At 46.1% G+C, this 12140-nt stretch overlaps 1 protein-coding gene across 1 annotated transcript; it reads right to left on the bottom strand.

Moving 5' to 3' along the window:
• Positions 1–841: 841 nt before the first annotated feature.
• LOC136157675 (putative killer cell immunoglobulin-like receptor like protein KIR3DP1) lies at positions 842–7839 on the bottom strand. The gene is made up of 10 exons (XM_065919487.1): positions 7806–7839; positions 7629–7664; positions 6207–6470; positions 5028–5327; positions 3704–4003; positions 2683–2733; positions 1822–1939; positions 1357–1364; positions 1010–1062; positions 842–898 (listed from the first exon to the last, which is right to left on the bottom strand). The coding sequence occupies exons 1-10, from the start codon at positions 7837–7839 to the stop codon at positions 842–844; spliced, it is 1221 nt and encodes a 406-aa protein (XP_065775559.1).
• Between the last annotated feature and the right edge of the window lie 4301 nt (positions 7840–12140).

Raw genomic sequence — 12140 nt, forward strand, 5'->3', positions numbered from 1 at the left:
ATTCTTGCCTGGAGAATCCCATGCAGAGCGGATCCTAGCGAGCTACACACTGTCCATGGGTCGCAAAGAGTCAGACATGATTGAATCCACTTAGCACGCACACACGCAGCCTCCTATGGCTAGTGGCACCATATTGGCTATGCCAAACAGAATATACTTCAACTTTTTATTTTGCCAACTTGCATTGCTTTTATTGTTGTTTCATGGAAAGCATTTTGTTTTAAATATAGCAGTGTTCACATGTCAATCTTTAACTTCCAATCTCTCCCCGCCCCCAACCTCCTCCTCGGTAACTCTAAGATTGTTCTCTAAGTCTTCAAGTCTCTTTCTGTCTTGTGAATAAGTTCACCCTTGTTAACTATTCATGAATGGAGGTTTTTTTTAATTGGATTTCTATTATTTTAAACTTAATAATTTGAAGGCTCAACTTGCAAATTTCTATGCTTTCCTGGAATTCTAGAAAAAGTTGGATGATCATGGCAACCTACCCACTATGTGCAACTGATTATAATAACGTCTCCCCAAAGATTTGATACTTAAAATGGAGGATTAGTATAGCCAGGGGATTGCTAATAATGTTGTGAGATTTCTGAAATGACCCTGTAATTCTTGGACTCCACTCTTCACCTCAGAGCTGCTAGGCCGCTTTGCAGGAGGTGAAGGAGTATCCACGGAGGAACCCCTTTCAAAAGAGATCCAGTCTTTTTTTTATGACATTCTGTGTGTTCAAGGATGGGGCAGATCAGGGCTCAGCATGGTCTTGGTTTACATCGAATTCCTCATAGATACTGGGATCAGCAGAGAGGTGCATGGGGCTCAGGATAGTGAGAGTGAACAACCTCTAAGAGAGGGTTCCATGGTCCAAGGGGGTGTATATCACGTCTTCTGCTGGAGAGTCCTGAGAGGAAGGAAATGTGACTGATGGACTGAGACGTGATCTTTGAAGGCTGGGGCATTGGGCATTGGAGGGGCTCGGGCTATGGCAAGGGTTTGGGCAGGGAGGACTCACCTCACTCTTCATTGTTCTGTCTTCCTTGGGCTCTCCTTCCATGATTGCAACATCTGCAAATGGAAGAGTGTCAAGGCTCTTAGGTTGGGGGCGATTCTCCTAGATCTCTGTATCTTTGGTGGGGACATCAAAGCCAGGAAAAGGCATGGTTGTTGCCCAGGTTGCTAAGCCTGTCTACTCCACTTTCAAAAAAAAAAAGAAAAAGAAAACCATATATAAGCCCATCCACTGACAGGCTCTCTCTGGAACCTGTGCAAACCCATGGATCCCATCCTACGGCTTCTGTTATGGACCATCATCTATGTGTATCAGCAGATTCCCAGATCATAAAGGGCACAAGAACAGACGGCTGTGGCTAGAGGGAAGAACAGGGCTTGGAGCATCCCTGGCGGCTGGGGATAAAGAGTGCTCCTTTCAGTGCAGAGAGTGTGGGTTCTGTCCCTGGTGGGAGAACCAAGACCCCATGTACTGTGAAGCAGCTAAGCCCTACAGGCTGCAACTGCTGAGCCCGTGAGCTCCGGAGCCTTGAACCGCACCCAGCACCACAGTTAAGATAACCCATGCTGCTGCCAAGACCTGCTGCAAAAATAAACGAACACATATTTTCATATAAAGAACAGGGTGCCATGGTTTTCAGGACGATATTCCCTCAGGGAATACAACAACGGAAATCAGTTCTTAACCTACAGGAAGTGAAAACGCCATTCTCTGCTCTGAGCCCACCTCCCCCTGGGTCAGATGACACTGTCCTTCCCTCCTTGAGACATGATTTTGCGTAGAACACCAATGAGAGTTTGGCTCTTCATACTTACTTGTTGGGTAACCAGTGACAGAGAAGAACAGCGAGGAGGATGCTGGTATAGATGAAGGCTACGGAGAGCCTAAGGAGAAGGTGCAGCTGGCTGGAGTGGCCTTGAGGAAGCCGTGCTTCTGCCAACAAGCAAATGGCAGAAGGTTTGGGTTTTGGTTGCATACCCCCTGCCCCTACACACAGGATTTATTGTATCCTTGTGTCAGGGTGTGTCAGCAGCTCTCAAGCTGATCAGTTATGGTCTCCACTTCCCAGCAGGTACCAAAGCCTCCAGGAGAGATGCTAGCAGTGGATAAAGTAAAGAGGCTGTGCAGACGAGCAGAGGTCTGAACCAAGGTCCCCCAGGCACCGATGCAGTTTTCTCTGCTGCCCGCATGACAAGGCATGGTATTTTTGCATGAATGGGGACTTCTTCTAATCCTCAATACATTTCCCCCTCCATCCACATATACCTGGAATGGAATCCTCAAGAAGAAATGATACTTCTATTTCTGAACTGTGGAATGTTTTGTTCATAAAACACTAACAGAGAAATAGCCCATCTTTAACGTGCTGCCCAAAATTCTCTGCTTGTCCAATGCCATCGTTCCCCAAATACTGGTGGATGGAGGATAAGCATCTCCCTTAAGCATGGGGTCAAGTAACTCTGTCTCGCTTTCTTCAATTTAGAAAATCCCAGTCCCAGAGCATGAGAAACTCAATGCCCCCTCTGGCTCTAATACAGACCATGATCTCAAATGCTGACAAGACACGGATGTTGAGGAGCCCAAATCACAGAAATGGGAGGTGGTAGAACCAACACTCACACAGGAACCCTCTATCTTCTCAGAAATTTGCTGAGATAGAAGACTGTCTTGCTTACCTTCTGTGGTGTGTGGATCCATGGTTGATGGGCAAGTACTTGTAGTGGATCCTAGGGGAAAACAGACAGAAGGGGTGAGCAGGTAACCTTCCTCATAACCACTGAATGAGGACTATTCTTTATGAAACGACCTCCTGCCTATCCTTACTCTGTCATCCCCCAGAACACTGAAGGGGGAGGGGAGAGCTCCTGGTCCCTCCCTGTGAATGGGTTGAGTAGACTCTCCATCCTGGAGAAGTGATGGTGGAAGGATGCGGGAAGGATATTCCTGGTGGTGAAAGACAGCTGTAAGCAAGAGACATTCTCATTGCTCCGAGAATGAGTATCGATGCTCCTTAACTGGGAAATCACCTGTGTCTCACAGGTGCTTCTGGGAAAGCACTAAGAGCAAGGGGCGGATGCAATCTCTGATCTTCCCAAATCAAGCCAGCTTCTCCTCCTCCTGCATCTACCCTGACTCTTTTCTTTATTTGCCTGGATAGACAGGATTCTGATGAGGAGCACCCATACAGGAGATGGAAGCGGGTTGAGATGCCATCTACCATCTCTCTTCCTCTCTGGTTCTCATTGCCTCCATTTCTCCAGAAGCCCTAAGGTTCCCTGACACCAGCACAGGGCCTTTGAGACAGAACTCAGTGATATAGTAAGATGTTATGGAAAAAGCCAAACAGACTTCTTGGGCAATGCGATGTGATTTAGTGCACTGTAAAGCACGGGACACTTCTTGGCGCTCTGGAAACAAGAATAGTGCAGTGAGTTACCATTTCCGCCTCCAGGGAACCATATTTTTTCAGAACTCGTCACTATGACCCATCAGACTTGGGCGGCCCTGCACGACATGGCTCATAGCTTCATTGAGTTACACAAGTAGCTTCATCACGACAAGGCTGTGATCCACGAAGGGGAGATAGTGAGGGACACAGGAGTCTGTCATGCTGCAGTCCACGTGATCACAAAGACTTGGACAGAACTTATCGACTGAACAGAAACAAGAAAGCTGGGCCAGGAAAGGATTCCTCACCTGAGACAGACAGGAGCAGGGGTTCACTGGGGTCTGACCACGCATAGGGAGAGTGATTGAAGGAGCCATAGCACCTGTAGACCCCGCTGTGGGCTGGGGTCCCAGGACCCAGAGGGAACGCTGCCTCGAGTGCTCCACGGGGGTCCCGCCCTCCCGCGAGCCGGCGCCCAAGGTTCTTCCCCTCCCTGAGAAGATGGAACTGGTGAAAGGCGCGCTTGGAGCTGCAGAGCAAGGTCACACTCTTTCCTGACTTCATCACGGGGTCCCCCTGGGCTGAGAGAGAGGGTTTCTTGAACAGACCTGGAAGGAGGAGACCTTGATCTTAGAGCATTGAGTAACTCAAGTCCTAAATAGAGGATTAAAGCCCGAAGTGTGCAACAAGAGAAGCACTGCGTGAGAAGGCCTCCCACCACCAGGACAGAAAGCCCCACAGCAACGAATACCCAGCACAGGGAAAATTTCAAACACAACGTTAATAACGGACAGTCATTTAATATCCTTTCTCTGAAAAGAAATATATGTAAATGAACAACTGAATCAGTCTTATGTACAACAGGAATTAGCAAGATCAAAAATCAACTAGACTTCAACAAAAATAATTAAAATATATACTTCAAAAATCAACAAGACGTGGGGTTCTCTTGAAAGACCGAACCTACTAGGTTCTGCTGGGACCATCAGAAAACATGGTACTGACCCAGAAACAGACATTATGGCCGGGAGATTGCCAGAATCTCATTGGATCTTAGACCACTTCAAACTTGAGGGAGTGTTCAGTGCTGCCCTGCCCACCCCCAGGGGCTGGAAGGGACTCCACAGTGGGGAGGGTTGGCAGGGAGAACTCCTTCCTCTTTGTGCAGAAGGACGCATTAAACCACAAGGCTGAGCAACTTCAAGGTGTCGACCTCCATCCTGACCACCCAGGGCCCAGATTGCAAGGGCGTCTGGTGCCACAGCGCTCCTGACAGGGGAAGGGAGCTCTGACATTAAGGAGGGAAACCAACCCCTTAACCAACCATCGTTGGCTGCCTGAGCCGGGAACTGCCCGGGTCCCTGCTCTGGTACATTTTTCTCCATTGCTCGTTCTTTCACATTCTTGCTGCTTCAGTCTGTCACCAGCTGTGTCTTCTCTTTAGCACATAGCAGGTACTCTGTTCTCTTTTCCTTCGGTATTCACACGTCCTCTTTCTCCCTGGTTTGTTCTCTCTCCCGAGTGTGTGAGCATCTCTGCGTCCCTGTCATTGTCTCCCGGTACTGATGCTGGACTGGACACCAGACCTTCTGTGACACAGACAGCAGAAGGGACTTGTCTGAATACACTCACCTGTGATGATGATGTCCATAGGGTCACTGGGGGCTGACCACTCAGAGGGGGAGCGGCTGAGAGAGCCGTAGCATCGGTAGGTGCCCGCACTCCCCGAGGTAATGGGACCAATGAAGAAGTCAGCTGCGGCATGCCCGCCCGTGAACGTCTCTCTATGTCTCTGGAAAAGCCCTGTGCTGTTTTCCTGGTGCAGGATAAACTTGTCAAACAACAGCTGTGAGTGACAGCGAAGGGTCACATGCCCTCCCGCCTGCACGAGAGGGCCTGGGTGGGCTGAGATGAAGGGTTTTGTGAACACACCTAGGAGCAAAGAGGTTATGAGCTTCGTGGTCACCCCACCTCAGCACTTCTGCTGACATCTGAAAGTGTGAGAATTGTTCCCATGAACCAGCATAGCCAATTACCCTTCCTGTCTGTTCTGTTGCATTCTCTCTAGCCTTGTTCTCAGGCTCTGGCTCATGCTTTTCTCTTTCTCTTTGCTCAAGACCTCCAGCCTCCTATGTGTTTATTCTAAACTCTTTAGCTTTTGAATCTGCTCTCAGCTTCGTGAATGCATACTCAGTCGCTTCAGCGGTGTCTGACTCTGTGGGACCCCATGGACTGTAGCCCGCCAGGCTCCTCTGTCCATGAGATTCTCCAGGTGAGAATACTGGAGTGGGTTGCCATGCTCTCAGCCTCTTCCCATCCCTAATTTGCATTTGATGGGCTGCGGTGGTTCTCAGGATGCGTACCCTGTCTCCCTTCACATATATCTCTTATAACATGAGTAATGACTCCCATCATTGAGAAGGCAGTGGAGGAACAATGGAACCCATCTGTGACCCCACCTCATGCCTCTGGAGACATTTTTGAGACTCCTTCCTGGGGCTCCAGCTCCTTCACAGGGAACCACATCTCCCTACTGGGTGGCAGGTGCTGGATCAGGGTCGTTCCCATCCTCCCTGCTGGCAGGCAGTGGCCGCATCCTGTCTAACTAATGCCGAGGGATGCTCCTCCTTCCTGTGCTGGGGCACCCGTCCATCTATTCAACACCCTGAGTTTAAGCTCTCAGAGTGGGTTCTCTTTCACTGGTTCGCTCCTGACTTGGAATCCTGAGTAGCCTTGGGTGCACTGGCTTGTGGACCTAGGGTAGGATTGCTTGCAGGCTCGGCCGTTCCGGGCTGTCTGGACCCCTCCTACCTGTGACCACAATCTGTAGGGGGTCACTGTGTGGGTCCCAGTAGCCTCCAGAACACGTGTAGGACCCGGCATGTTCCCTGGTCACCGGGCCAAGGGTGAAGTTGTTGATATGATGACCCTGGAGCTCGGGCAAACTGGTTCCATCTCTTTTGAACAGTCTGAATCTCTTAAGTGGAAAATCGGAGTGACACCGAAGAGTCACAGTCTGTCCTATGGGAACCATGGCACTTGGCCAGGCTGACAAAGAGGGCTTCTCATATTCACCTAGGAGAGATGGAGGCACAGGCTTTGAGAGGAAAATAGGAACAGTCTCCTCTCCCCACTGCCCTCATGGGCACTTTCCCTTCAATTCTTCCAGCTCTCCTCCTCTAAACTGCATCACCTTGATGCTCAAGTATACCTAGGGCTTGGGGATAGACAGAGACACAGTCAACCCAGGATGGACATCATGGAGATTCTAAGAATATGATTCTCAGAAGTGATTCTTCTCAGGAGAATAATCTTTCCTTGGGTTGACAAAAGTTTGAGAACCTTTCTCTCAAAACACAAAACACTGGGGATTCCCTGGCAGTCCAGTGGTTAGGACTCAGCACTTTCTCTACCAAGGGCCCGGGTTGATCCCTGGTCAGAGAACTAAAATCCTGCAAGCTGCACAATGCAGGCTAAAGAAAACACCGCAGAGAAATTGGTGCATGTAAAAGAATGAAAGGACTTCCCTGTTGCATTTGTTGTAGTTCAAATGGTACAAAATATTCCTGCAATGCAGGAGAGCAGGATACAATCTCTCAGCTGGCAAGATCTCCTCGGCAAGAAAATGGCAACCCCCTCCAGTATTCTTGCCTGGAGAACCCATGGACAGAGGAGCCTGGTGAGCTCTACTTCATGGGGTCGCAATAAGTTGGAAACGACTGAGTGACTAACAGTAACACAACTAAGAAGAGAGAAAGGCACCTGACTGAAAAGCAGGAAGGAAACCATGAACCCCGCTCCTTTGTTAGCTAGCATCCATCAAATGTGGGACCAGGTCCAGGTGGCCCTGCCTGATGCCCAGCCCCTCTCCTGGGGTCAGGTATAGCGGGCGGTCCTGCAGATCCGGTTGTGAAGGGCCGGTTGGAGATGCCACCTTGTCGGAGAGAGATCTGTGGCCTGCAGCCACTTGCCTTCCTCTGATGATAGAAATGGCACTCAGGGCCCCAACTCCCAGCTCCCAGACTTCACACTGTCCCTTCAGGTCCAGAGTCCAGAGCTGGGCTAACCTCTGGGGAGAGTGAAGGTGAGTATCAAGGCTAATAGGAGGACCTGGAATCCACAGGGCACGTGGCTCTCACTGTACTGACAGGGGTCTCACCCTGTCCCCCGTGTCATCTGCCTCAACCCCGACTGCTCTGCTGAACACAGACATAAGGGATGGGGAGGACTCACCCACAGGTGCCCAGATCCTCGGACTCACAGAGAATCCTAGAAGGAAAAGCCCGTCAGAGATGGCTTGTCCTGATGGACCCCACGCTCCTTGCACCCTCATCCAGGGAACCTGGTCAGTGGTGTGAAGACCCCCGATTTCCACCATAAACCAAACCTGCCGTGTCTTTCCAGACTCACCGAAACTCAGGAGGCTGAGGAGTGTTGGCCACATGGCTCTGCTTCTGTGAGGTAGGAGGCAGGACTGAGCAAAGCTGATCGAGTCACAGGATGCAGAACGCGGGCAGTGTTGTTGGTACTGTCAGCCTGGTGCAGGTCACAGGGGACGATGGGCAGCCTCTTCTCACATCAGGGATGGACGTCTGTCTCAGCCTTGTCACTGAGCAGGCCTCGTGACCCAAGCATCACTTTTGTCTCCCTGAACACTATAAACGTAGGAGGATTTGAAAAGGTCTTGCTGCCACATGAAGTGTTAACGGTGATTCAGTGTATACCATGTTGGTGGTGGTGGTTTAGTTGCAAAGTGGTGTCCGACTCTTGTGACCCCATGGATTGTATCCCACTGTGTTTTCTGTCCAAGGGATTTCCCATGCAAGAATGCTGACGAGGGTTCCCACTTCCTTCTCCAGGTGATTTTCCCAACCCATGAATCAAACCCGGGTCTCCTGCATTGCAGGCAGATTCTTTAACACCTGAGAGGCTTAGTTTCTATGAATATCTTGTTTGAAGAATGATTGACTCAGATCCTTTCCTTCGTTTGATGACGGGCTCTTCTTTAGTTGTGCAGGTCTGGGAATTCCCTGGTGATCCAGTGGCTACTCCCTGACTTCACTGCTGAACGCCCAAGTTCAATCCCTTGTTGGGGAACTAAGATGAGATCCTCAGAGCCATGAAGCCCAGCCCCCAACCAAAGAAAAAAAAAAAATTTACAGGCTTACTAACTGCTTACTCTCTAATGGTAACCACAGAAGAGAAAAAAAACCACACTGATTTATTTTCAGCAAAGCTTTCTAAGTTCTCTCTGCTCCTGGATTTAAAAGAATTTTTTTTTGAATCATGTAACCTGGTTCATTTTCCGGTTCTTACTCATTCTCTATAAAACAATCCATGGGGTTCAGTGCAGAGAAAACAACTATAACTAATCTATATCCTCAACCAGAATGTCCGCGAATTCGAGCAATCTCCTTATGCTTTTACATAAGAGATAGTATGTTGCCCTGATAAAATAAAAATGCTTTAAAAGATGATCTACATAAGAAAGACAGCCCTTCTAAAGAAATCCAGTTTTATCATGCAGGATACTTTCCCCAATCTCATGATAAATATCATTAACCTTAACTCTTTGCAGAAGAGAAATCTCAGGTGCCCACTTCGTATTTCAGGCTCAGTGCAGGTTGCCAGTTAAGGACTCATTAATAGAGACTGATTTTGCATTCTCACAAGAGAAGGAGACATGCATATTATGGCTCTTTGAACATTTTGTAAAAATTCTGAGGTGGAGTATAAGTGATTAAGAAACTACCTGTTAGTTTCATGCGTACAACAAGATGATTCGATTATACACAGACATGCGTCTATTGCTTTTCAAATTCATTTCCCACTTAGCTAGTTACAGAGTATTAAGCAGAGTTCCCTGTGCTATCCAATAGGTCCTTGTTGGTCATCCATTTTAAGTATAGCCGTGTGTATATGTCAAAGCCAAACTGCCATCTATCCTTCCCAGCACCCACCTTCCCACCTGGTAACCAGAAGTTCATTCTCTGTGATTCTGTTTTGTAAATAAGTTCATTTTCTTAGATGTCACCATTAAGCGATATCATGTGATATTTGTCTTCCCCTGAATATTCTTTTATCTGAAAGTATTTCCTGACTATGAGTGGAAACTTTGCACACACACATTCTCTCTGTCTCTCTTTCTTTATGCCAATCCAAGGACCACAGGTGTACACAAAAAAATGTGTGCAAGATGATTGTTGGATTTTTGGGGGGTTTAATTATTTTGCCAGAAAAGGTGGACAATGTTGATTTGTACATAAAAATGTATAAAGGAGAGATTTCCAATCTCCAGAATGCTTGAGTGAGGGACGTGTCCTCAACAATCAGTTCCAAACCAGGACAAAATTGTCCATTTGTTTCAGGATTCCAAGGGCAGACACACACCCAGGTCAGCATTTGTTCATGGACATGATAGAACCTCAGTAAGGGCTGTGATTCTGTACCAATTTGCTAGGAGTGGGGATGCTTAGATTAGTTATGCTCCCTAGGTAATTAATCTGGTCTCCTCTTGATTCTTATGTATGTAATGGAGTGTGAGTACAATCAGGGTTCTTAAATTTCCTTTTATTTACTTAATATCATGCTTCAAAATTGATTTGCATTCTTTTTTGTTGCAGTTTGTGCATTTTTACTGCCAAGTACTCTTTCATTGCAGATATATAAACTGCAATTTTTTTTAATTAAAAAAAATTTTTGAAGTATAGCTCATATCTGCTGTGCAGCAGATTGATTCAGCTTGACCAGTGTATTCTTTTCCATTATGATTTACAGCAAGATGCTGGATAGAATCCCCTGTGTCATCCTGTAGGTCATCACTGCTTATACATTTTATGTATAAATAGATTTCATCTGCTAATCCCAAGCTCTCAATCCTTCCCTCCTTGGCAACCACAAGCCTGTTCTCTATGTCTGTGAGTCTGTTCCTGTTGCATTGATATGTTCTTTTTTAGATTCCACATATGAGTGAGTCCTCATATGAAAATTGTCTTTGTGTCTTACTTCACTTACTATGTTAATCTCCAGGTCCATCCATGCTGCTGCAAATCTCATGATTTCATTTTTTAAATGTCTGTGTAGTATTCCATTGTGTGTGTGTAGGCATGTACAGCATCCTCTTTATCCATTCATCTGTCGATGGGCATCTAGGCTGTTCCCATGTCTTGGCTATTGTACATTGAGCTGCTGTGAACGTAGGGGTGCATGAATCTTTTTTTTCTTTTTCATTTATTTTTATATTTGTTGTTTCCCTAAACAGTACAAACGTAGGAGGATTTGAATAGGTTTTGATGCCTCATGAAATAGTAACAGTGATTCAGTATATACCATGCAGCATGCTTTTCCCAAGCTCATGATAAATGTCATTAATCTTAAGTCTTGCAGAAGAGAAATCCGATGTACTCACCTCATATATCAAGCTCAGTGGAGGTTCCCAATTAAAGACTCACTAATACAGACTTTGATTCTGCATTCTTGTGAGAGGAACAGACATGCACTTTATGGCTCTTTGAAAATTGCAAAAAATTCTATATTGTAATATATGTGATTCAGAGGCTAACTAACTGTGTTAGTTACAGCTGTACACCAAAGTGATTCCGTTATACATATACATGCATCTATTGCTTCCAATTTCTTTATTCACTTAGATAGTCACAGAATATTAAGTAGAATTCTCTGTGTTATAACAGTAGTTCCTTGTTGGTCATCTACTTTAAATATAGCCCTGTGTATAGTCAATCCCAAACTTGTAATCCCCCTGACACTATCCCTCCTGGTAACCATAAGTTTATTCCCTGTGAGTCTGTTTTATAAATAAGTTCATTTTTTGGGATGTCGCAAGTAAGTGATATCATTTGACATTTGTCTTTCTCTGACTCTTCTTCATCTGAAATTATTCTGTGACTGTGAATGGAAACTTTGCACACACACTCTCTCTCTGTCTCTCTCTCTTGCTCCCTTTCCAATCCAAGGACCACACATGTACACAAAGATAATGTGTGTAAAGATCAAGGTGGTGTTTTTTTGGGAGGGGGATTTGTTCTGCCTGAAAAAGTGGACAACCTTGCTTACTACATACTCAAATGAACACAAAATATGTCAAGCAGAGACTTCCAAGCTCCAGAATGCTTGAGCGAGGGGCATATATACAATCAACTCCAAACAGGGACAAAACAGCCCAGCTGTTTCAGGACTCCAAGAGCAGACATACACCCAGTTCAGCTGTTGTTCATAGACAGGAAAGGAACTCAGTAAGGGCAGTGGTTCCACACCATTTTGCTGGGATTGGGGGTTGTTAACATTAGTGATGCTCCCTAAGGAACAAATCTGGTCTCCTTTTGATCATTATGTATGCAAAACACTAACAGTACAGTCACTTCTCTCAAAATTTCATTTATTTACTTAATATCATGTTTCAGAATTGATCTATATTTTTTGTCATTTCAGTGTGTGCATTTTTACTGCCATATAATATTTCATTACAGAATATAAACCACAAATTTTATAATTAAAAAAATATTTTGAAGTATAGTTCATTTCTGCTGTGCAGAAAATTGATTCAGCTCGACATATATATTCTTTTCAGTTATCATTTACGGCAAGATCCTGAGTAGAAGTCCCTGTGCCATGCTGTAGGACCTCAATGTTAATCCATTTTATGTAAAATAGATTTCATCTGCTAATCCCAAGTTCCTGATCCATTCCTCCCCCTTGACAAACACAAGCCTATTCTCTATGTCTGCG

Source organism: Muntiacus reevesi, chromosome 2, assembly GCF_963930625.1.
Source record: "Muntiacus reevesi chromosome 2, mMunRee1.1, whole genome shotgun sequence".
NCBI lineage: Eukaryota > Metazoa > Chordata > Mammalia > Artiodactyla > Cervidae > Muntiacus > Muntiacus reevesi.

What these genes read in the sequence shown, in the direction of transcription:
- LOC136157675 (XM_065919487.1), bottom strand. Translation starts at nt 7,839, where the DNA reads ATGTGGCCAACACTCCTCAGCCTCCTGAGTTTCG. An exon ending in GAGGATCTGGGCACCTGTGG is followed by an intron (nt 6,471 to 7,628) that starts GTGAGTCCTCCC and finishes CATCTCTCCTAG; the next exon opens with GTGAATATGAGAAGCCCTCT. An exon ending in TATGGACATCATCATCACAG is followed by an intron (nt 4,004 to 5,027) that starts GTGAGTGTATTC and finishes TCCTCCTTCCAG; the next exon opens with GTCTGTTCAAGAAACCCTCT.